Below are 24,351 nucleotides of genomic sequence, written 5' to 3'. Positions count from 1 at the left end.
GATCGAGGGGTTAAAGGGGCACTTAGAGAAGATAAGGCCATCGCTGAAAGATTAAATGATTTCTTTGCTTCGGTGTTTACTGAAGAGGAAGCTGGGGAGGTACCCGTACTGGAGAAGGTTTTCATGGGTAATGATTCAGATGGACTGAACCAAATCACGGCGAACCTAGAAGATGTGGTAGACCTGATTGACAAACTGAAGAGTAGTAAATCACCTGGACCGGATGGTATACACCCCAGAGTTCTGAAGGAACTAAAAAATGAAATTTCAGACCTATTAGTAAAAATTTGTAACCTATCATTAAAATCATCCATTGTACCTGAAGACTGGAGGATAGCTAATGTAACCCCCATATTTAAAAAAGGCTCCAGGGGTGATCCGGGAAACTACAGACCGGTTAGCCTGACTTCAGTGCCAGGAAAAATAGTGGAAAGTGTTCTAAACATCAAAATCACAGAACATATAGAAAGACATGGTTTAATGAACAAAGTCAGCATGGCTTTACCCAAGGCAAGTTTTGCCTCACAAATCTGCTTCATTTTTTTGAAGGAGTTAATAAACATGTGGATAAAGGTGAACCGGTAGATGTAGTGTACTTGGATTTTCAGAAGGCATTTGATAAAGTTCCTCATGAGAGGCTTCTAGGAAAAATAAAAAGTCATGGGATAGTTGGTGTAAGGAATCAGGTAAGCAAGAATAAGGTAAAAGTAAAATAATATGTTTATTGATATACAATCTTAACAATTCTAAGTATTAAAGGTATACAGTTCTAAGCACTAAAATTATACAGTTCTAAGCATGTACAGTTCTTAAGCATTAAAAATATTGCTAAGCATATACATCTGTATCCGTGCACTGCATTTCGGCCAATACTCACAACACCCTTTTCATCAGCCTGACTGACTGAGAGCGAGCCCACCACAGGCAAAAGGGGTCCAGTCACTTTGTACGTCTACAAAGGACACGCAGCACTTTGCATGCCAGCAAAGTGAAAGCAGGTTTCTCGCTCTCCCCGTTTTTCAGCCATAGCTGTTCATCCTTTATAGCCTAATGTAAACAAGTGTGCGTGCCAAATTAATCTGTGTGTTTGTGGGACAGGATTACTCACTATCCTTGCCAGCAGTTCCAGTCTAAACAATCCAGACTCAAGGATGGATGGTCAGGTCATCTTTTCTCCAGGCCGAATGTCAGTGCTGCAGCTGATTCTGCAGTTTCCCTTACAGGTGGCGATGACCTTTCATGTATTACAAACTGGCTAAAAGACAGGAAACAGAGAGTAGGATTAAATGGACAATTTTCTCAGTGGAAGGGAGTGGGCAGTGGAGTGCCTCAGGGATCTGTATTGGGACCCTACTTTTCAATATATTTATAAATGATCTGGAAAGAAATACGACAAGTGAGGTAATCAAATTTGCGGATGATTACAAAACTGTTCAGAGTAGTTAAATCAAAAGCAGATTGTGATAAATTGCAGGAAGACCTTGTGAGGCTGGAAAATTGGGCATCAAAATGGCAGATGAAATTTAATGTGGATAAGTGCAAGGTGATGCATAATAGGGAAAAATAACCCATGCTATAGTTACACAATGTTAGGTTCCATATTAGGTGCTACTACCCAAGAAAGAGATCTATTTATTTTTTATTTATTTATTTAGCACTTTTATATACCGACTTTCCAATAACAGAGTTACCGATCAATTCGGTTTACATTCTAAACAGAAACATTGACAAGTTAATGTCTTACAATGAACAGGTAGCAGGAACTTGGATACAGATATATGGGGTTAATAACATAACGTAAATGCTACGGAGCCAAATGTTGGCTAAGGAAATAGGTGATAGGTATAAGGCTGGGTATTTGATTTTTAGACTGCCAAGGATTCATAGATGACCTGATAGTTCTTTGGAGATCTAGGCGTCATAGTGGATAACACATTGAAATCATCAGTTCAATGTGCTGCGGCAGTCAAAAAAGCAAACAGAATGTTGGGAATTATTAGAAAGGGAATGGTGAATAAAACGGAAAATGTCATAATGCCTCTGTATCACTCCATGGTGAGACCGCACCTTGAATACTGTGTACAATTCTGGTCGCCGCACCTCAAAAAAGATATAATTGCAATGGAGAAAGTACAGAGAAGGGCTACCAAAATGATAAGGGGAATGGAACAGCTCCCCTATGAGCAAAGACTAAAGAGGTTAGGACTTTTCAGCTTGGAGAAGAGACGGCTGAGGGGAGATATGATAGAGGGGTTTAAAATCATGAGAGGTCTAGAACAGGTAGATGTGAATCGGTTTTTTACTCTTTCGGATAATAGACTAGAGGGCACTCCATGAAGTTAGCATGTGGCACATTTAAAACTAATCGGAGAAAGTTCTTTTTCACTCAATGCACAATTAAACTCTGGAATTTGTTGCCAGAGGATGTGGTTAGTGCAGTTAGTATAGCTGTGTTTAAAAAAGGATTTGAGAAGTTCTTGGAGGAGAAGTCCATTACCTGCTATTAATTAAGTTGACTTAGATAATAGCCACTGCTATTACTAGCAACGGTAACATGGAATAGACTTAGTTTTTGGGTACTTGCCAGGTTCTTATGGCCTGGATTGGCCACTGTTGGAAACAGGATGCTGGGCTTGATGGATCCTTGGTCTGACCCAGTATGGCATGTTCTTATCCTTTCAGTTTTAGTCTGTCTCCACCTGCTGGAAAGGAGGCTCAACCCACAGTCTGGCCTGATCCGGGTACGTACAGGGAAATAGTATTTATTTGTATTTTGAGGGTCCTCTGGATTCTTTTTGTATGCTTACTTAAGTTAGTTGGATTTTGATGCGTTCAGATGCTGTTTGGGGACAATCTATTATAGTTACTTTCTGTGTTGGTTTTTCTTGCTTAAGCAATGATTGTAAATGTTTGTTAACAATAAAACTGTAATTTGAAAAAAAAAAAAAGAAGCGGGTAAATCGGTTTGCTGTGCGTTTAGCTTCACAGAGCTCAGTGGCAGTAAGATAATACAAGCCAAAAGCAGGAGCTTTCCGCGACTTCAAATGATACTGTCCAGCCCTATTAAAACATTACTATTATTTTATGTATTTATCTTTATAAACCATAAACCTGAAGGAAGGATTAGCAGGCAATTACCTTCAGGCCAGGCCGCTTACGTGGGGGGATGCGGCCATCTCTCCACGTCACAGCTCAGCAGAAACTTTGGGCTTAATATTCGGAACCTATTTTATTGTCTCAGGGGTTGACGAGCAGGCGAATATCGGGACAGCTCTGCTGGCTGGCGGCTTTAATACCGACTTGGGACATTTTGGTCTTTATCTGATATCGTCTACCAAGTTACAGACTTGCTTCACTGAACTCCTCTCCTCCCTTCTCCAGAAACGGGAATCTCTCGTCTCCCTGCAGGGGGCAGTGCTCGCGGAGGCCGAGGGGGGGGCTCTTTTTTCCCCAGCTCTCTTTCAACTCTTGCATGGCTTGTTGCTGTGCATCATGGGAGTTGTAGTCCTCCATGTGGGGGTTTAGGTTGCAGCGTCCTGGCCACAACCTTTGTAAAGGATGAAATTCACGTCTACATCGTATTGAGTTTCCCTTCAGGATTAAAGCGGAGCAGAAGTCTCCAACGAGGCAGGTGCTGGGGCGAGTAAAGCGCAAGACCTCGCTGCCGGAACTACAAATCCCCATCAGCCCCCTGGCCAGCGGGGGACTCCGGACCGCACTCGGGAGAGAAGCAGGATGGCTGGGGGCTGTCCGGGGAGGATGCAGCAGGTTGGTGAGAGGATTTTTTCCCGCAGTCTCGTGCACGTTCACTTGAACCGGCGGAAAGCGAAGCAGGTGCAGCTTCTGCACGTGAACTGCCATATCCGGTCCCGCCGCCCTCATCTGCCTCCCCGCAGTCACCGGGACAGCAGTGACTGCACCCCGCAGTAGGGCTCCCCCCCCGCCTCCGCTGGGATCATCGCCCACACACCTGGCCCGTCCTGAAGGCAAAGAGCAAGGGGGAGCTGAAAAGAGGGACTTGGCGAATCCTCCAGCGATGCATGGGATTGTCCTAACGCCATCTGACCTCACCTAGCGTTAGAGCTTTGGCGACCTTTCCACTCCTTTTACTAACACATGTAAAATTGCATGGCAACTTACAAGAGTGCGTTTTACGACTCCGTGACCAGCAAATGTTTGTAGCAGTTACTGGAGGATATTGGGGTTGTTGACTGGGATGTGGGCAGGATGGTCACCTCCCCCTTCCCCCAGCCAAGCTCTAATTGCCACTGACACAGCAAACAGCGCAGTCTGCAGGCAGAGGAAAGACATTGGGGCAGGCAGCGGTGGCAGCAGAAATGCCGCGTGGCATTACCGTCAGCGCCTCCAGGTCTTTAGCTGGGGAGCCACACTAACCACTTTTTTTCTTTCTATCTCCACTGTAGTTCCTCATCGGCCATGCCAGTGGCTCCATCTGCACGCTATGCTTTACTTTTGTCTGCCTGCTAGGCCTGTCAGTGTCACAGACAGGCTGATATGGGATGGGGGGGGGGGGGACAAACCATAAGTGCATCTTTATTTAGTCACGCATACTAAAAATGAAAACGTGAGTTGTGGGGAGTCAAGGCTGACGTTAGAGGCTGCGGGAGCTGGGACAAAACTGTTACAGCGGGGCCCTAGAAGGCTTGCATGGCTCCAGGCCCTCATTGTGAATGAGACCATCCTGGGGTGCAGGGCAGTTGCTCTCCTAAGGATGCAGCCCTGCCTGGAATATCGTGCTGCAGTGGTTTGGTTAGGGGAGGATGACACAGCCATGGGCCAACAGTAGAAATACACAGATTTGAAGAGCCTCGGCAGGATGGGTCACTTCTCTTGCTTTAGTTTCATTCTCTCCTGCTGTAAAAACTAAGCAGCATGACAGGAAATATCAGTCTTGTTTTACAAACCTTGCCCACTTATCAGAGTTAACAGGTGGATCTGCTGATTAAGGGGAGGATTATACAGTTTCCAGGATTAAAGTATCAAATTCATGATTCTCCCTATCCTTATCCTTCCCCTAGCCCTCATGTTTCCACCCTAAGTTAGTGCATTACTGTAGTGGGGTTTATCGCCTGTGGAGAAATAGCTGCCTTGGTAAGAAGAAATCCATTTTTCTGTATCCAAAGAAAAATCAGAAGACAAATTATCAGATGAAGTTTAATCTCATTTCCACTGCAGAAACTTCTCTCACTGACAGATGTGAGATTTGGAGCTGGCGTTCAGCACATTTGGGGCAATGTCTGTATGTGGCACAAGTTGCCACCCTGGCCCTGCACAACCTGCTGATGGTTTTCTGGAATACATTGCTCCAAACCAGCCACTTGCAGCAAGAACTTTATTCTATGCATCAGTTTTCACTTCAATTTCCTATTCTGAGACACCAGAACCTCCTCGGTAAGATACATTGATCGTCTCTGTCGGCCAGCCCAGTACCCCAGGGCCATATAGAATATACTTCCCAGATTCAAAATTTCTAATCAAAGGCTGCAGCATCTCTGCTTCAAAGCCTGCATGAGCCCTTTCTCCTGGAAAGTAGTGCACTCTCCTACTGATGACATGATACATTTGTGATCTCCCACTTAACACACCTTTCTGTGGCTGCTACCTTCATCCTAACTGGTTCTCTGCCAAGGATCTCCAAACTGCATTTCCCAGCAACCTTGTGCTTGCGGTTCCTTTGGCTTTACAATCCCCTAGCTAACTCTTGTTCACTTTTTCTTTCTGCGTTGAGACATTGTTCCCCTCTGAGAGTCCCTTTAGAGTTCCCTCTGTCTGTCTGTCCTGTCTCTTCAGACTTTCCGTCTGAAACCCCTGCTTGAGTACAAGGTGTCTAGAAGTGCATATTAACATGGCATATACTTTATAGCTTGAAAGCCTGCTGGAGTGTGCTGTGTATATTTGTATAGGGGCTGTACTAGTTTAGTCCTCATGGATTATTATTTAGCACATCAAGATGTGCTCAGCTTTCTTGTAATAGGGATTTTTCTGTAAATTGTCCTCCTCATGATATGTTATGTAATGCCATTTCTGCAGTGACAATAGAGTACATAGCTCAGGAAGTGTTTTGTGCAGCTGACAGACAATTTGCTGATAGCAGGTTTTCCAACTCACCCTAATCTTTTGGGTGACCTGCTGTTTCTCCTTGCTGTGATTATTACTAACCTGTAGCATGCATGGTCCATGCTTAGAACAGCAGAAACACGTCCTATCTGAGCCTCATTCTAAAGGCCTCTCAGTTTTATCATTTTCAGGCCAGAAGCTGGGAAAGCTTGATATGGGGGATATAGCATTTTCGTTGCAAGAATGATCTCTTGGTCTCTCCCCAGACAACCTCCACTTTCCCTGCATATCGTATTGGCTAGCTGAAGAAGACATCTTTACTTTCTCCCATCAATGATACATTAAAGGAATAGGTAATATTTGCACAGTTGCTATGCACCTTTTTATATAGGTGATTCTAGTCTTCCTGCATTTGGATAGTAAAAATAGAAGTTAATAAAACAAGTTGTCTGGATAAATTAGTCCACTTGAAAAAAATAGCACCTGCAACTTGTCTGTCACCCTTTATCATTTATTTGTATTTTACTGCTGCTGCTATATGATGCAAAGACCTGGTTCTGTCAAGTGTGTGGTGGTGTTAGTCTGTTAGGCCTTCATTTGTTGTGTGCTGGAGCACGTGACATACATCCCATAGACTTTAGCAAGCTCCAAAGAACAGATACGGGTATAGCCTGTGGCTCTGAGGTTTTCATGGCACTGTGACATTAAACGCCTTGGCTAGCCACGATTTAGACTAGGTGGCTCGTACAAGGTTTCAGAATAAATCACAGGTACCTAAGCAGAGACTTCCAATTTCTCCCCTTCTGCCTCCAAGGAGAGCGACAGAGGGCCAGGATTTCTAACTAGCTCCTGAGCACATCCTGATGTACCCGCATACGTTTCCAAAGGGTTTTATCCTCCGCTTTTTAAAATTATTTATTAAAATCACTTTTCAAATCAACAATGTAAACTTGGGAGTATTTTTGCCTGGGAAGAGTTTCAAGTCACAACTATTTATAAATAAGTCACAACTAACAAACCTGTTATAGGCCATAATGACTTTTGTGTTCTGTTTTAAACGGTGCCTCTTGTGCGGCATTTTTCCGGCTGTAGCATCGAGCACCTGTTTTGTGATCAGAAGCTGCCCGTTCTCTTCTTGGAGAAGGAATTGATTTTCTCCTGGACTCTGCTTTCCAAGTCTTCTTTTTGGAAAACAGCACAAATGGAGCTGCCAAGGATCCGATCAGGTGCTCTGCAGTGTCGTTCCTGATGCTTACTCCGGGGCTCCCCAGTCAGATTCCATGATATCCACCAGGAATGTGCATGAGATACATTTGCAATCATTGGAGACCCAGTGCACTGTATACAGATTTAGCTCATGCAGAGATAAATATATTTAGAAAATGTAAGCACCAGCCAGACATTTTTAGCAGTGAGGCAAAATGTTTTCCATTTTAGGGTTTTGCCTTTTTTTTTTTTTTATGGATTTTTTTTTTTTTTTTCATATTTTACTCTTGTTTTGGTTTTTTTTTTTTTTTAATATATTTTTGCTGTTTTCTTTTTGCTTTTCAAATTTTAAGCAGCCGGTTGACTTGGCTTCCTGGATTTTTTTCAGCCTTGTGCATATTCATTCTGGATAGCCTGAAAACCCATCTGGCTGTACTAGGACATGTTTGGGTAGTTCTGACTTGGTCCAGGTACCTCCTTCCTGATCTATAAGGAATACGTTGAGTCCCATTCAGCATTTATTATAATCTTAATTAGCCAAAACGTGGCTCAAACTGCTCTGTAATTGGAATCTTTAACTATTCCTATACAGCTGGCCCTGTGGTTGATGCCTTCTCACCGTGTGCTGCAATGTAGGGAATTCCCCTTCTGTCACAACATGGAGACTTAGTGCAATCGTGCCCATGAAGAGAGGATAGATGGCTGCAGCTACTGTGGCAGTCCTCTGCCAGCCATGAGCTGCGCTAAGGGTTCCTCTCCAGCTATTAGACAGAGGGCAGTTCCCCAGAGCTACCTGATCATACCAACTGGTGGGAGGATGGAGAGTGCAAGACAGCAATGCTAACCTGTATTACTGCTTAGGCAATGTTTGTTCTGGGCATCTCACCAATAGCACTGTTTCTGACATCAACGCTGGTCTTTCCATACATCCTAGCATCAGGTCCTAGCCCCTGGCACTCGCAGGACTGTGCTGAGACGAGGCACGTACAGCACCATCTGGCCACTGTGCGGGACCAGCATTAGACACTGGGGCTGAGGGCAGAACAGGCCCAGCCAGTGCCAGGTGCCCTGAAGCCCTGTCTCCTTGACATCACGGTCCTCCACCCTTGTGCTGGGCTACTTTGGCCAATAAAGGCTGCTGCCACCTGACTTAGACCAGAGATCTGGTCCTTGTTTTCTTAACCTTCGGGAGTACAGCCAGATCGCAAGTAGATTCTGCAGTAGGTGGGAAGAATGGGTAAGACTGAATGGACCTGGAGCTCTTTACTGGCTACTATCATTGTTTATTTTAAGCCATTGTAACCTTGCACAAAACAAACCGGACTGGAAGTCTAAGCATGGAGTGGAAACTCCGCCTGGCTTTTCTTGTCGAGGCTGACTGGTGTCGGAGAGCTAGGTCCTTACTTAATTCTCTGTTGAAATGCATGCGTAGGCTGTCGCAGATGGAGAAATGCTTATTACATTACTCTGACCCTCCTAAAAAAGGATTAGCAGGGGTGGGGGTGTGTGTGTAGGGAGTTTGGGGAAGTAAAATAATAAGGCAAGCTTTTCCTTCCTTCCCTGCTAACAGTGCGATTCCTTGAAGTACCAGATTGGTGGGAAGCTAGGAGATATCAGGATATGGTCCAGACAGTTGTAGGCTGTCATGTTTGCCAGTTCAGATGACGGCTGTGTGTGTCATTTGGTAGGTGACAGTTCTGCTAGTACTGAGGTTAACTCGGATGAATATCGCAACCTCGTCCTTAATACCCTGCTTGAAATCCTTTGCACAATTTTTGGGCAGCTCTGCCTGTGCTTTAGGAAGATTGAAGATGAGTTCTAATTGGCATTGATGGCCTCCTTTGAAAGGAAATTAATTGTGGTTTTTTGTTGTGGTTTTCATACCAGAACTGGCCTTTCAGAGTCTTGGCATAGGGAAAGGTACACACATGAGATGCACCAAGCAGTTTGTTTTATATATAAAACATATAGATTTGTAGCAATCAACTTGATTTCTTGATGTGAAAATGAATAAATCTGCATGATCATTGGATAAAACAGTATAAAATGTATGGGGATACACAGACTCCAAATTTGGATGTCCGATATTATAATCCACCTTTTTGCACTCTTAGGAAATGTTGGGGTGTACTTTGCAAATTGCATAGTCTGCGTATCTGCATCTCCTCCACATTCCTTGTGTTCTCCACATGTCCATCTCTCTGGCATGGAAAGGAGCTATGCTTAAGCCAAGGTGATGATGTGTACGAGTGACCTGGCACTCACTTGCACAGTGCCATATGGAGGAGTAGGGAAGTAGAGCAGTGGTAACCAGTCTGTGGAAGTTTCGGAACTGCAGTTTGCAGCTGGGTTAAGGGAGAAGCCACCGTTTATTTTGATGTTCCATGCCACCATGAAAAACAAAAGTACAAGGGGAAATGGCATTTTATTTCAGGTATTGTAAACCTGTGACCTTTGATGGAGAATTTACATTTGTTTGACTTTATTGATGGTGATCCTGTTGTTGTTTTTTGTTTTTTTTTGTTGTAGTTCCGAAGTGGGCCCTAGATTGGGGGGGGGAGTCTGAAAGCTGTCTGGGTAACATTTCTTGTCTTTGAGAGAGCAGTAAAGTAAAATGTATGAACCAGTGCCCATAGCAGAGCTTCCCAAGCCTGTTCTGGGGACTCTGCAGCCAATTGGGTTTTTAGGAGATCCCTAACAAATATTTGAGAAATTTGCATCTGCTGGGGCTTCGGTGCATGCATATTATTGATGAATATCCTGAAAACCCTGGGGGGGGTCATCAGGGCAGGTTTGGGAAACCCTGGTCTTTAGAGTGACAGGAACACAGGGGGATCTGTTCTCACTATCCTTACCTGACAGTGGGCTAATGAACTCATTTCACATCCTAGCTGTGCCATCAGAGGAGGCAAGGATTGCATGACCGGGGAGGCTGATCTACCCTCTCACCCACCTTGGTGTGGTCCCTCCGGAACATGGTGGAGGTTGCAGGCGGGGCAGTTAGGGAAGGAATCTGTCCACCGGGCATGCTTCACGATGAGTACAAACAACATTTCACAAATAAAATTACAGAGAAAGCTGTTCACATCTTGCTTCCCTTGCTGTGTTTGCACCAAAGTCAGATCAGAGCCTGGTAACCACCTTTGTTATGAATCAGCAAGTAGACAGTCTTGTACGCCTGATACGGAAACAGCAAATAGAAGTCTCTCTCATTTATTTGCGTTCTCTTCCCAGATCCTGGTGGTTGCAGAATGACTAAGCCCTGAAGAGCAGCAGCAGCAAGCAGCAAGCGCACCAGGTGACAAGTTGTGAAAGCAGCCCGTAAGGTGGCCGGGAGCAGTCAGTATGGTCACATGCACCAGCAAGGAGGCAGACGAGAACATTGAAGGCTTGCTGGCTGGTAATGCTGCGCTTAGGTGCTCTAAAGCAATGCCCAGGATTCTGCTTTCCTGTTGCAAACCCTTGCCGCCTCATCGTTACTAACCTGCATGGTGTGGGTGCCCGTGAAAGGCTCGAGGACTCGTCACCTTGCCTTGCCGTACACGTCTAACAGCAGCCGTGCAAAAATGTCAGCAGAGTGGTTGATGGACTGGAGGTGGTCGCTGGACGGACTTCGGGATTTCATAGCCACAGGCATCCACTCTGTCCGTGACTGTGACACCATTGCACTTACTACTATTGCTTGCCTCTTGGTGTTGTTTGTGTGGTACTGCTACCACGTGGGCAGGGAACCTCCCCGTTCTTACGTCACTGTGAACTCCATCATGCAGGGCGCCGATGCCAATGGGCTGCAGAACGGGTATGCGTACTGCCACTCGTCCGAATGCGTGCGCTGTACCCACAATGAGGGGCTTAACCAAAAACTGTATCATAATTTGCAGGAATATGCCAAGAGGTACTCCTGGTCTGGGATGGGCAGGATCCATAAGGGGATTCGCGAGCAAGGCCGCTACTTGAACAGCCGTCCGTCCATACAGAAACCTGAAGTCTTCTTTCTGCCTGACCTGCCGACCACGCCCTATTTTTGCCGAGAAGCTCAGAAGCACGACGTTGAGCTACTGGAGCGCAACTTCCAGACCATCCTGGGCGAATTCAAAGCCCTCTATAAGGCTTTCTCAAACTGCAGTCTTCCTCATGGCTGGAAGATAAACAGCACCCCCAGCGGGGAATGGTTCACCTTTTACCTGGTGAATCAGGGCACGGTCATTCCCGGCAACTGCAGGAAATGCCCACGGACGTACCGTTTACTGGGGAGCCTTCGCACCTTTGTAGGCAACAATGTCTTTGGGAATGCTTGCATCTCCATGCTGAGCCCTGGAACTGTTATCACAGAACATTATGGGCCTACCAACATCCGGATACGATGCCACTTAGGTACGTAAAGAGCCGTAACTGTTCTGTGCAGGTTTTCTCTCCTTTATAAAAGCGCTCATTTCAGACAGCAGTGCTAGGTACCTGTCTCTCTCTTTCTCTCTCTCTTTTTAACTTCTTTCTTGACTCTTCCCCTATCTCTGATTTTACTCCCTGTTCTCCTTTCCTATTTGTGCAAATATACTGTCATTCTGGTCACTTTGGGGCATAAAAGGTAGGTAGTTTTATAAAACTGTTTTCCTTCTGCACTTACATTTGGCTCTCTGTGTTGCATGAAATATTTTTGAAAGCTCTTCCAATTTCTTTCACCTACCACTATGGGTCTAAATATGAAGCTACCATTCACCGTTCACCATGAGAAACCTCAGTGGCATATCCAAAATACTATTCTCGGGCATAAATAGAAATCAGAACAAAATAGGAGTATCATCTATTTTTTTTTTTTGCTGTTACCAGCTGATTAGCTGAGCTGCTTGCTTTTCTTATTTCTCTGTTCTTACCTCATTATTCTCTATACATATTTAATTTTTTTTTCTTTGCTTTTATGGTAATTTGTAGGTTATATTTTTATTCCTGCTGTGACTTATTAGAGCGCTGCGGCAGTTAGGTGAGAAGTGAATGCAAATAATTTTTTACACATAGAGGGGACCACTTAACAGAGAAAAAGATGCTTTCTGTCTGTAATTTTCTCCTTAGTCATACAGCCCGTTTATACCACCCGTGAGTCACCTTTGACTTCAGTGCGATTGCCTGCAAAAGCCAAAAACAAAAATAGACTTATAGACTAGCGTGCTTGTCGGTCGTCATTCCATTCTGCTCTGGCTGTAACCAGGTCCCAAGTAAGTCCAAAGCTGCTGGAATATCCTTGCTTTTATGCTAAGCGACAGTGTTTTCTTCCTGAGTATGGCTAAAGCTTAAACCTGTGAGTCCAGCCAACGTGATTTTCAGCTTAAGTTCTGCCATGTTTTGCGGATTCACTCTGTCTCCATGCGGTGACTGTATAGGAGCTGTGTCTTGTCCATTGGGCGGAAGATTTCAGTTTATGGTGCCCATAAGCAGAGGAGGGGAATTCAGGGCACAGCAGAGGCACCTTCAGAATCCGGCACCCTAGGCACCTCTGTTCCTAAATCTGGCCCTGAACGGAGCTGGGACCAGAGGGGGGCTTCTGCCTTGGTTTGTAATGAAAGAAAGTTCCTCCTGCCTTGCCCACATTACAGCATCTGAAAAGCTTTTTAGATTGGGTCAAACCTTGCTTTTTCTTCCCTCTCTCCTACTCCTGCTGTTTTCCATTCCCCATAACTGATCAGGCAATCCCAAAGACTGGAGCATAAGGACATAAGAAACTGCCATGCTGGGTCAGACCAAGGGTCCATCAAGCCCAGCATCCTGTTTCCAACAGAGGCCAAACCAGGCCACAAGAACCTGGCAATTACCAAAACACCAAGAAGATCCCATGCTACTGATGCAATTAATAGCAGTGGATATTCCCTAAGTAAACTTGATTAATAACAGTTAATGGACTTCTCCTCCAAGAACTTATCCAAACCTTTTTTGAACCCAGCTACACTAACTGCACTAACCACATCCTCTGGCAACAAATTCCAAAGCTTTATTGTGCATTGAGTGAAAGAATTTTCTCCGATTAGTCTTAAATGTGCTACTTGCTAACTTCATGGAATGCCCCCTAGTCCTTCTATTATTCGAAAGTATAAATAACAGATTCACATCTACTCATTCAAGACCTCTCATGATCTTAAAGACTTCTATCATATCCCCCCTCAGCCATCTCTTCTCCAAACTGAACAGCCCTAACCTCTTCAGCCTTTCCTCCTAGGGGAGCTGTTCCATCCCCTTTATCATTTTGGTAGCCTTTCTCTGTACCTTCTCCATCGCAATTATATCTTTTTTTGAGATGCGATGACCAGAATTGTACACAGTATTCAAGGTGCGGTCTCACCACGGAGCGATACAAAGGCATTATGACATTTTCCATTTTATTAACTATTCTCTTCCTAATAATTCCTAACATTCTGTTTGCTTTTTTGACTGCCGCAGCACACTGAGCCGACGATTTTAAAGTATTATTCACTATGATGCCTAGATCTTTTTCCTGGGTGGTAGTTCCTAATATGGAACCTAACATCGTGTAACTACAGCAAGGGTAATTTTTCCCTATATGCAACACCTTGCACTTGTCCACATTAAATTTCATCTGCCATTTGGATGCCCAATCTTCCAGTCTTGCAAAGTCCTCCTGTAATGTATCACAATCCGCTTGTGATTTAACTACTCTGAATAATTTTGTATCATCTGCAAATTTGATAACCTCATTCGTCGTATTCCTTTCCAGATCATTTTTATATATATATATATATATATATATATATATATATATATATATATATATTGAAAAGCACCGGTCCAAGTACAGATCCCTGAGGCACTCCGTTTACCCTTTTCCACTGAGAAAATTGACCATTTAATCCTACTCTCTGTTTCCTGTCTTTTAACCAGTTTGTAATCCATGAAAGGACATCGCCTCCTATCCCATGACTTTTTAATTTTCTTAGAAGCCTCTCATGAGGGACTTTGTCAAATGCCTTCTGAAAATCCAAATACACTACATCTACTAGTTCACCTCTATCCACATGTTTATTAACCCCTTCAAAAAAATGAAGCAGATTTGTTAGGCAAGACTTCCCTTGGGTAAATCCATGTTGACTGTGTCCCATTAAACCATGTCTTTCTATATGCTCTACGATTTTGATCTTTAGAATAGTTTCCACTATTTTTCCTGGCATTGAAGTCAGGCTCACTGGTCTATAGTTACCCGGATCGCCCCTGTAGCCCTTTTTAAATATTGTGGTTACATTGGCCACCCTCCAGTCTTCAGGTACAATGGATGATTTTAATGATAGGTTACAAATTATAACCAATAGATCAGAAATTTCATTTTTGAGTTCCTTCAGTACCCTAGGATGCATACCATCCGGTCCAGGTGATTTGCTACAAATGTCTCCTGAGAGCATGCAACTCTTAGGGCCCTCGAGCAGGAATCGCCCCTGCAGTGGCTGTCACTGTCGCACCTTGCCCACCAGCGCTTTAGGTTATCGTGGTGTCCGTGTGCAGGCCTAATGGAGAGTAACTGGATGACTCTGGGCCAGCTCATAGCCAGCTGCACCTCCCTCAGTCCCTTAGAAATGCTCTGTCTCCCTGCATTCGCTTTTTGTAATATTAATAACTGCTTTAAAACATCGAATGAAACAACATAAACCATGAAATAAATATTTTAGTTTATAGAACCAGTGACGGCATTTTCTGGCAGGCAGTATCCTCTCTGGTTTAATGAACAGCACTTGGTTTCACCTGAGGTTTTCAGTCCCTTATAGCAGAGGTACCACAGAAAATGTTTTCTTTTGTTTTACATTCTTTTGTAGCATCTCCGTTTTGACATTTAATCTTTGTCTTTCATTTCCTATAAAATATACTTTGGTACATTTTGAGGAAGTGCTGCTCGTGTCCCCCAGATTGTGGCTGGCATGGCCGTGGACTTGTTTTGAGGTCAATATGACTGAGAAACTGCAGTGATGCCTGTCAAATTGTCATGAAGAGACTAAAGCGAGGCAGCCCAGCATCCCCAGTGTCTCCTGTAAGCCACAAAGTGCCAGACTGCATTGAGATGAGTAGCTGAGGACCAGAACTCGGCCCAAATAGTCTCATGAGGACAGGACCTTTGGTTGGCAGTATTGATAGAGGAATCTTCTACATCATAGCACTGTTTCTCAGCTTTGCAATCTATTTCTTTGTCCACAGGCAGATCCTGTCTTCATTTACATCGGTGGTTCTCAAATTCAGGCCTTAGGCCCAGGTTTTCAAGCTATGCGTAATGAACATGCAAGAGAGATTTGCATGCAGCATTGCTGCAGTACAATCCTGACGAGCAGTAGCATGATTTCATCAGAGCTCCGAGAGCACACTAGGGTAGGCCATTGCTATAAAAGATTTTGGGCATGCATGGGAGGGATATGGAAAGAGGGTTGAGAGGCCAGGTAGAGGATAGGAGCAAGGAGGGAGCTGCTGTCCAATTGCATTTGGAAATTTTCTATGCATATTTACCCAGCATGGGTAATAGAATGGTTAATAGAACGGAAAATGGTTTATAGAACGGAAAATGTCATAATGCCTCTATATCGCTCTGTGGTGAGACCACACCTTGAATACTGTGTACAATTCTGGTCGCCGCATCTCAAAAAAGATATAGTTGCGATGGAGAAGGTACAGAGAAGGGCAACCAAAATGATAAAGGGGATGGAACAGCTCCCCTATGAGGAAAGGCTGAAGAGGTTAGGGCTGTTCAGCTTGGAGAAGAGACTGCTGAGGGGGGAAATGATAGAGGTCTTTAAGATCATGAGAGGTCTTGAAAGAGTAGATGTGACTCGGTTATTTTCACTTTCGAATAATAGAAGGACTAGGGGGCACTCCATGAAGTTAGCAAGTAGCACATTTAAGACTAATCGGAGAAAATTCTTTTTCACTCAATGCACAATTAAGCTCTGGAATTTGTTGCCAGAGGATGTGGTTAGTGCAGTTAGTGTAGCTGGGTTCAAAAAAGGTTTGGATAAGTTCTTGGAGGAGAAGTCCATTAACTGCTATTAATCAAGTTTACTTAGGGAATAGCCACTGCTATTAATTGCATCAGTAGATGGGATCTTCTTAGTTTTTGGGTACTTGCCAGGTTCTTGTGGCCTGGTTTTGGCCTCTGTTGGAAACAGGATGCTGGGCTTGATGGACCCTTAGTCTGACCCAGCATGGCAATTTCTTATGTTCTTATTTTCAGCATGAACTAATGTGCAAGTGGGCAGACTGGATGAGCCATGCCTTTTGTCATTTATTGTGTTTCTATGATTCTTGTATGCAAGGTATGCAAATGTCTCATGCATAGGGAGGAGGAATAGCCTAGTGGTTAGAGCAGTGGACTATGAACCAGGAGACCAGGGTTCAAGTCCTGCTGTTGCTCCTTGTGACTTTGGGCAAGTCACTTTACCCTACATTGCCTCAGGTACAAAAACTTAGATTGTATGCCCTCTGGGGATAGAGAAATACCTGAATGTAAACCGGTGTGATATCTCAATTGAGAGGAATGTCGGTATAAAAAAAAAAAGGAAATAGAAAAATATTCATTGTGGGTGGCCTGAAAACCACCCTGCTGAGGACGGGGTAGAGAGCCACTGTTTTCCATAGTTTCACCATGTCTGAATGGATTACTACTCCAGCACAAATCAATGTCGCCAGCATGTACGTTTTCCACCACTAAGCACCAGACTATCGTCCGCTACAATGTATTTTGTATGGCTTTCAGAAAGTGAGCTGGCCACCCTCCTATCAGGTTGTCACTTTACCCTCAGGTACAAATTTAGATGGGAAATACCCACAGTTCCTGAATGTGATCTGCTCTGAAGTGCGGAAAAGCAGATTAGAAATAAATAGATACATAGCCCTCTGCATGTTTGGAGATTTTGGTCTGATGAAGCGCGAGAGACCTAGAATAGAAGGCAAGCATCTTTGTTCTGCTTTGTAGTTGATGGCATTTGTCGACGGCGTTCTGACCCAGGAAGTGAATGAAGCAGTGCATTGGTAGCGGGGAGTAACGTTTCAGCCAGTCGGATGGCCAACGAGCTGACTGACTGTTCTGCTGATCTTAGACCTCGTCAGCAAGGTCACCTTTGTCTTGTTTTGCCCCGCGGTTTCCTGTAAAATGTTCTGTGCTGTAAGGAAGCAGGAATATGAAACGGCTCCGTTTTACCCGAAGTGTTGCATTCAGCTTTAGGATAACGACGCATCACGTGGTGTTGAGAGGAAGAGCAAGCTTTGCAGAAACTCCTTTTTTTTCTGATCTGCTGACCACCATCTGCTGGGGTTTAGCTGTTCTTATTACAGTTTTGGCAGGGATGTTCAAGCCAATCAGGTTACGTGCTTGCTTGTTTGCAAGGGTAAATATTGAAGCTGACTTGAGGAAACGTGAGGGAATGCTGCTTTACTAAGAGCTGGTTAGATTCTGTAACAGAATTTAAACCTGCTTAGGACAGGCAGACAGCGCAGTGGTAAGAATAAGGTTGAGAGGTTGGGTAAAAGAAATGGGGGTCGGTGGCTGATTTGCTGTTGGTTTAAAAGCCTAGAAGGTGAATGCACACCTACAGCGAGGCAGAGGGTCAGCCAGCCTTTTCCCTAAGACCCCCATCTTTTGGCCCCCAACTTCCTGAACTCCCAACAAGGGACTTCGTTATTCACCACTGGGTCTTGAAACTATTCACAAATGGGTTTCCTGTGCTATTTTCCAGTGCCTCATTTAATTACAAATTCTGATTGTAATCTACCTTGAGAGCAACTTCAGGAAAAGGCAGGATATGAAATGCTGATTTAAAAAAAAACAAAAAAGCTGACTTGGAGAAGGCGTGATATCCTGCAGGCGGTCAAGCTTGTACAGCTAACAGCTGCGAGAGATCCTAAGCTAGAGTAGTGTAAATGGAAACAACCTGGCAGCCTGGGTCGGCTGGTCCTTATCTGCTGTCATCTGCTATGTATGGTGCTATATTCCTTTCTTGAACAGATCTGCCTCCTTGTCCAATGGGCTGCTCCAGTGTTCTGATTGGAAAAATGAGTTGAAAAAAAGGCTGTGGTCTATGTATAACTATAGTTTGGTATTTTTTCCACCGTTCTGCATTGGCAGGATGCATGAAGGGTAAGCTTCCCTCTGATGTCCCGTCTCCATTCCTAAGGCCTAAATGCCTCTTTTTTTTCCACTGACCTGCTGTGTGATAAGCTGATTTTTCTCTGCATGTTTTACAACTGAAGGTCTGAAGACTCCCAGTAGCTGTGAACTGGTGGTTGGTGGCGAGCCACAGTGCTGGGCAGAAGGACGGTGTCTTCTGTTTGATGATTCCTTCCTGCACACTGCTTTCCACGAAGGTAAGTCCTTGAGGACCGCAAGCAGTCCTGATTTTTGGGAGATTCCAAAGGAACATTCTTCGGGCATAGCTGCACATTTGCTCCTAGAGGCAGGTTAATTAGCATGACTTGGTTATCTGAAAAAAAAGATTTGTTGTGGCCTTCAGACCGAGGTTGAGTGCCTCTGAACCGTAGCGTATGGAAAACACACAGCCCTCCCTCTTAATAGTGTATTAGCTTGAAAGACATCGGATTGGTTAGAAAAATGTTTGTTTAGATCACAGTTTAGCTGCTGTGCAAATAGTGATGAGTTTACCTTCCCAGGAGATGACTTCACTGCGTGCTCAAAGCTGCGCGGGTGTCCAAAACTTGGCATCCGTATTCTATTGACCTCAATCCAAGATGGCACTCGTCAAAACAAATGCCTGTTTAATTAGTAGATTATATTTAAAATCATAGGCTCTAGTGGCATATTCTGCGCGTGCACTGTACAAAATATTGAAGGGTTATGTTTTTAACGAGGGACTTCATCCTTCTACTTTGGCCAAATAGTTTTGTGTCCCCAGTGGGGCTGGTCGGCAGGGTGATAATTCCCCCACCCGCCACAGGTTTGCAGTCTCTGCTGACGAAGGGACCATCCTCTGTTTATAATTCAGAGCGTAGCCAAAAAGAGCCTAAGTAGCAAGCAAACGAATGGAAGTGTCGTAGCTTAACGGGATCCCTAATTGTTCCAGCATAAGATTTCACATTGTTTTCTAAGCAAAAGTCTGTATTAACACGGCCAATTAGCTCACAGTGGGAACTCCGTTCCTTAGAGAACTAAACAAGCCTCTGATATACCCAGCCTACATAAGAAGAAAGCTGTTCCCAAATCGGCGAGGAAGCGTCTCGGATCTCCTGGCTTTGTCGTCGTGGGCACTTTTTAGCCAGAGTTCCATCGGTTAATTGGAAATTCCTCCATAAAGGAGCTGCTCAGTCTGAGCGCTGCCACCCCAGCACTGACGGAGGAGAGGCCTCCTGCTCTTTCAGAAGGGGAAGATGTGGCTGGCCCTAGGGCGGGCAGCTTTCTGGCTGGGTGTTTGCTGATTTTAGTGGCTGTGGGAATCATTCCAGAACTGGGCAGTAAGATGGGGGAAGGGATGCTGGGTGCTGGATTAAGAAAGGTGACAATGACGAGACCTGAAATGGCCTACCAGAGGAGGCGATGAAGGCCAGCACTCTTTTGGGCGGGCTGGAACGGCTACGGGGGGGGGGGGGGGGTGGCAGTGGTTGGAAAAGGGCTGAGAGGTCAGGTAAATAGCATGTGGGGTGAGGAAATGAAACTGGTCCCGGGTAGGTGCCCAAATGCAATCCCAAGTGGAAGACGTTCAACTGGGCAGATGAGATGAGCCAATCTCAGCTTTGTCTGTTGTCATTTACTGTGTGACAGGGAGCTCGGAGGCATATTTATTACATCGTACAGGCAGGCTGGCACCAATTACTCTGCCGCTGAGGAGGATGGCGAGGGTCAGTGGGCCTTTGGCTGTCACTTCACTGTCTTTTTTTTTTTTTTCTCTGTTGCTTAGGTTCGGCAGATGAAGGGCCTCGAGCAGTCTTCATGGTTGACTTGTGGCACCCAAACGTGGCAGCGGCAGAGCGCCAGGCTCTGGATTTCATCTTTGCTCCGGGACGGTGATTCTGCTGGCGTCGGGCGGCATGGCAATCTGTGGCTCCTTCCTATAGTTTCCATTTGTGGAGACTCTCCTTGACAAAAGCTTTCCCATAGCACACCTTCCTTTCATTTTCGTTACTGTAGATGCAAACTGTGTTTACTTAACCATTGGCTTGCCAATGATTTTTTTTTTTTTTTTTAAGAAAGAAATGCACTTATTTTCATTCTGTGATAGAATGCAGCGTCACCTTAGTATGCATTTTTTGGCTACTGTATTTTTGCAGTGTTTAACTAAAAAGTTAACAATTTTAAAAAAAAGTTGTTTGATTGTAATCTTAAACTTCTTCTTGTGCTCATCTTGAAAAAGCAAATCCCTGACTGGGATCTGAACAGTGTAAAGTGCTTTGTCGCTGTGTTTACAGTTACATCGTGGAGAACTTTTTACAACTCTTATCTCAAGACTTATCCCGCCCAACCCCCCCCCCCCCCCCCCCCCCCCGCAGTCCCCCAGAAGCAAGTTGTCTTGCTTGGGTCGCGTTGCAGGTGGGGAGAGGTTATGCGGACTCTTACCAGCCAACGGCCTGCGCACAGTGGCAGCCTCCGGGATGGAAGAGTTGACCCTGCACTCGCACCCCAGCGCGGAGCTCTCGGAGACGGACTGTGGCTTCCCTGTGGCACGGGCAGCTGCTCTCACTAATGCTGGGGAGGGTGGGTTGCCTACAGAAGATATTAATCACAGGTCTGGCTTTCTACACCGCCTGCTTTTGGCAGCATTGTTACAAAAGGAATTCTATCTTTAGGTCTTTTAATTAAATGTCGAGTGAAAAGGAGTAACGCGATGAACAAAAGAGGACAGTACGTAATAAGGGCTCAGCAAGGGTAGACCTCCCCATCTAAGGATTCTTCTCAAGCTTGGATTCTGACCAAAGTTTGTTTCTCCCCCCTGCCTCCCCCTTTTTTTGCAGAAAAAAAGGAACAAAACCACCTTTGTTACCCTCGCGTGTTGAAACTCCAGATCTAAAGATGTCTGTTTTTGTGTCATGTAGGAAAAGGAATTTGTTCACTTGTGTTGCAGTTGGCCAGTGCAACTGGTTGAGGTTTGGTCTGTAATAAAACCGTACAGGCAAGTTCCCGCTCTTAGCTGCTGGCTTCTTCGGGACGAGAACACGCAAAGGGTGCAGCTCCCACAAGAGCTGTTCCCTCTCACGACACGCTTATCATGGAATGGAGATTTAAAGCACCAAACAAGGTTGGGTTTTTTAGTTTGAGGCTGCTGTTCAGAATTACACATTTTCACGGGCTCTGTGCCTTAGCCCATGAGATGCCTGATGTGAGAGGGAGCAGGGTGGGCTAATGAATTTAGGAAGTCCAAGCACCTATAGTTAGCCATTTGAGGGTGCCTTAAATCAGGGTGGAGCCCTCTTTTGAAACCAGGCTCTTTGGTTCATAATTTGGTAGCTGTATCCCAACAGCAGGGGCAGGCTTGATGATGGCTCTTTCTCTCACTTCCCGGGGCTTTGTAGCTGAGGCGTGGTCCCAGAAACCGAGCACAAGCCGGTGTTTCCAATTATTTATACCAGCGCTTACCCCAGGATAGCCAACATGAATATGCATGAGATACATTTGCATCTCATGGAGCCTCAGTCTATGCAGATTTATCTCGTGCATATTCTGAAAAGCCACCCAGCGGTGGGGGTGCCCAGACCAGGCTTAGGAAGCCCTGACACAGGGTGCGGGTTATGCTCGCCGGTCTGTGTTCTGGGAAAGGTTTAGAAGGTGAAAAAGCTTTAAGGCTTTTCAGAAAGTATCATGTCTCCCCCTGTACTTTTATTTTATTTTTCATTCACTTTTAGCAATGTGCTTTTGGTTGTAACACAATTTACCATTTAATGCTGAAAACAGCAAACAATTTTGTTTTAAAATGGAGCAGCATCTAAGGGGGAGGTGTGATCCTCAGCCGCTCCCACCGGGGCAGGTCTATCGCTTTCAAAATGGCACCAGTACCCCCTGGGGTGGGCACCTTTTGGCCATGAGGAAGTATATTTACAACACCATGGCGCCTGCCTCATGAGCGGCTGTTGCAATTGTGAAAACTGAGTGCTGAGGGGACAGGAGTGACCGCCCCGGGGAGCCCTTGCTGTGAGAAGTGGTTGGGGAGTTTGCTCTTAGGGGCTGTGGCAGCAGCAGAGAAGAAGGGCTGGACCGACCCCCTACATTTTATTTTATCTTTTTTCTGTTTCACTTTAGACAAAACAACAAATGGAATGAAAAAAAAAGTGTTGACATGAAAAAATGTTTAGTGCATGCCCCTATTTTATTCTTGGGAGCTCTACTAGTGCCTAGGCCAGGGCTTCCCTAACGTTTTGCCACTCTGACCCCATTTTAGCGCTTGAAAATTCACAGGACCCCAGAGGATGACCAAAGCAAATTAGCCGGGGAACACTCCCTCCACTCCCACCCTCTCCATCTTCCAGGTGCTCCCCTATCCCAGCCTCCCCCTCTGCAGTCAGTCCTTTCTCTCAGCCTTTACCCCATCCAACCCTCTCCCCTGAGCAGCAGATCCCCGATCCATTCTCTCATCCCCTCCAGCCCTTTAACTATCACCCCAGCTGCCCCTCTCCTCCAAAGCCCTTCTTCTAACCCTTCCCAGCCTCACCTCACACCCCCCCCCCCCCCCAGCATCTCTCTTATATTCCCAGTTCATCTTCTGTCATTCACCCTCTCTATCTCATCCAACCATCCCCCTGGCAAAGGTCAACGTATTCTCCTTTCTGCCCCCAGACCAAAGGTGGATGACGGCTGATGGGAAGAGAGGACAGGCTGATAACGGGTAACGGTTTTCTCTTGGGTAGGAGCAGTGGAAGTCTCCCCCGCTCATGCAAGGGCAATTGCTGATTCAAAGGCCCCTAATAATGCTGCTGGCACCCATAGAGCGACTGCATCTGGGGTTCCAAGCCCCAGTTTGGGACGCCCTGCACGATAGTTGGATGACGTGCATGGTGGGGGAAAGTTTCAGTTGCTTGGGTTGTTGCAGACGTACCTGCGTAATTCCGTACAGGTTGACCTTGCAGTCGCCATTCAGAGGGAACCAATGCAGCTGCTTTCCCTTTGGAAATTGCCTCTAACAGACAGGGGCACAAAATTGTCTTGTGTATTTTGCACCTCTTCGTTCTGCCGGTGGTAAAAAGGGAGCAAAATACTGCACCAGCCTTTAAAAATCCCAAATGTACAGTTGTTGTTTAAACACAGTCCTGGGCCCACCTCTTTTTATTCCAGCTAAAAGCAAAAGTTCAAGCACGGTGTGAGCTGCTCTGAGGTGGAGTTTTCCGGCAGGGTGCGCGAGGCCCATCAGTACTTACTCTGCTGCATTCCCTCTGTGAGCTCCAGGCCATGGGGCTCAGAACGTATACACGAGCATCCCGCATTCTGCCTGCCTGAGAGAATGGGGCCTGGCTGGCTTGGAGACGGGCCAGGCCTTAGATTTCGCTGAATCAAAATAGCCTCAAAAAAAAAAAAAAAGGAAGAGCTAAACAGGTAGGGGTTATAATTCCACTTTAAAAGTTGACAATTTCTGAAAAGCAAGCTCCAAGTCTGGCATTTATTTGTGGCTTGTCTTATGCGTAACCTAAACAAAATCCTCCAAGAGCCTTAAAGGCAGCGATAGGCAGGCAACTCTTAAGCAGAGGAAACGGAGAAAATGGGAGAAATGAAACAGAAGAAGGGGGTGAACAGCACAGCAAAAAAAAAGGGAGAAGAGGGGAATAAGGAGAGAAAAGAGGGGAGGGAGTAAAAGGGGTGAGGACCGAGCACAGAGGAGGAGGAAGAGATGAGTAGAAGGGAAAGAGCAGCGGGAGGAGTTAGGAATGGGGGAGAGAAGGATCTCTGCAGGAGAAAAGCTGCCGCTTTCACTGATTTTCTGTATCGGCTGTGGGGCTGTGTGTAGTGGACTGGAGGAGAGGTGGATAAAAGAGGAAAGGAGGGGAGCAGGTGAGGAGCGGGGGCACTGGACTGGTCCTGCACTATATTTAATCACTGACAGTGCCCCACGCTGGAGAATGATGGGGACCACGGCTGCTGCAGGGTTTGGGTTTTGCTTGGTG

General features: G+C 45.4%; 1 protein-coding gene and 1 long non-coding RNA gene across 4 annotated transcripts; one reads left to right on the top strand and one right to left on the bottom strand.

Moving 5' to 3' along the window:
• Positions 1 to 702: 702 nt before the first annotated feature.
• LOC115073030 lies at positions 703 to 3,533 on the bottom strand. The gene is made up of 2 exons (XR_003851920.1): positions 3,139 to 3,533; positions 703 to 1,255 (listed from the first exon to the last, which is right to left on the bottom strand). It is a non-coding gene; the product is annotated as an uncharacterized LOC115073030 (long non-coding RNA).
• On the top strand, positions 3,355 to 21,381 carry ASPHD2 (aspartate beta-hydroxylase domain containing 2). 3 transcript variants are annotated; one of them, XM_029571141.1, is made up of 6 exons: positions 3,355 to 3,768; positions 5,197 to 5,412; positions 6,345 to 6,431; positions 10,519 to 11,658; positions 18,508 to 18,621; positions 20,166 to 21,381. In XM_029571141.1, exons 4-6 carry the CDS (start codon positions 10,773 to 10,775, stop codon positions 20,273 to 20,275), a joined length of 1,110 nt encoding a protein of 369 aa, XP_029427001.1. In that variant the 5' UTR covers positions 3,355 to 3,768; positions 5,197 to 5,412; positions 6,345 to 6,431; positions 10,519 to 10,772; the 3' UTR covers positions 20,276 to 21,381. The 3 variants fall into 3 exon arrangements, with proteins under 3 accessions (XP_029427001.1, XP_029427003.1, XP_029427002.1); XM_029571143.1 differs by lacking the exon at positions 5,197 to 5,412; XM_029571142.1 differs by lacking the exons at positions 5,197 to 5,412; positions 6,345 to 6,431.
• The last annotated feature ends 2,970 nt before the right edge of the window (positions 21,382 to 24,351 follow it).

This window comes from Rhinatrema bivittatum, chromosome 11, assembly GCF_901001135.1.
Source record: "Rhinatrema bivittatum chromosome 11, aRhiBiv1.1, whole genome shotgun sequence".
Classification (NCBI taxonomy): domain Eukaryota; kingdom Metazoa; phylum Chordata; class Amphibia; order Gymnophiona; family Rhinatrematidae; genus Rhinatrema; species Rhinatrema bivittatum.
The sequence above is the reverse complement of the archived record's forward strand: the minus strand, read 5'-3'. Positions and strand labels throughout refer to the sequence as shown.

Coding starts and splice junctions, on each gene's coding strand:
- ASPHD2 (XM_029571142.1), top strand. CDS start 10,773: ATGGTGTGGGTGCCCGTGAAAGGCTCGAGGACTCGTCACCTTGCCTTG. Junction 11,659..18,507: donor CCGGATACGATGCCACTTAG/GTACGTAAAGAG, acceptor TTACAACTGAAG/GTCTGAAGACTCCCAGTAGC. Junction 18,622..20,165: donor GCACACTGCTTTCCACGAAG/GTAAGTCCTTGA, acceptor TCTGTTGCTTAG/GTTCGGCAGATGAAGGGCCT.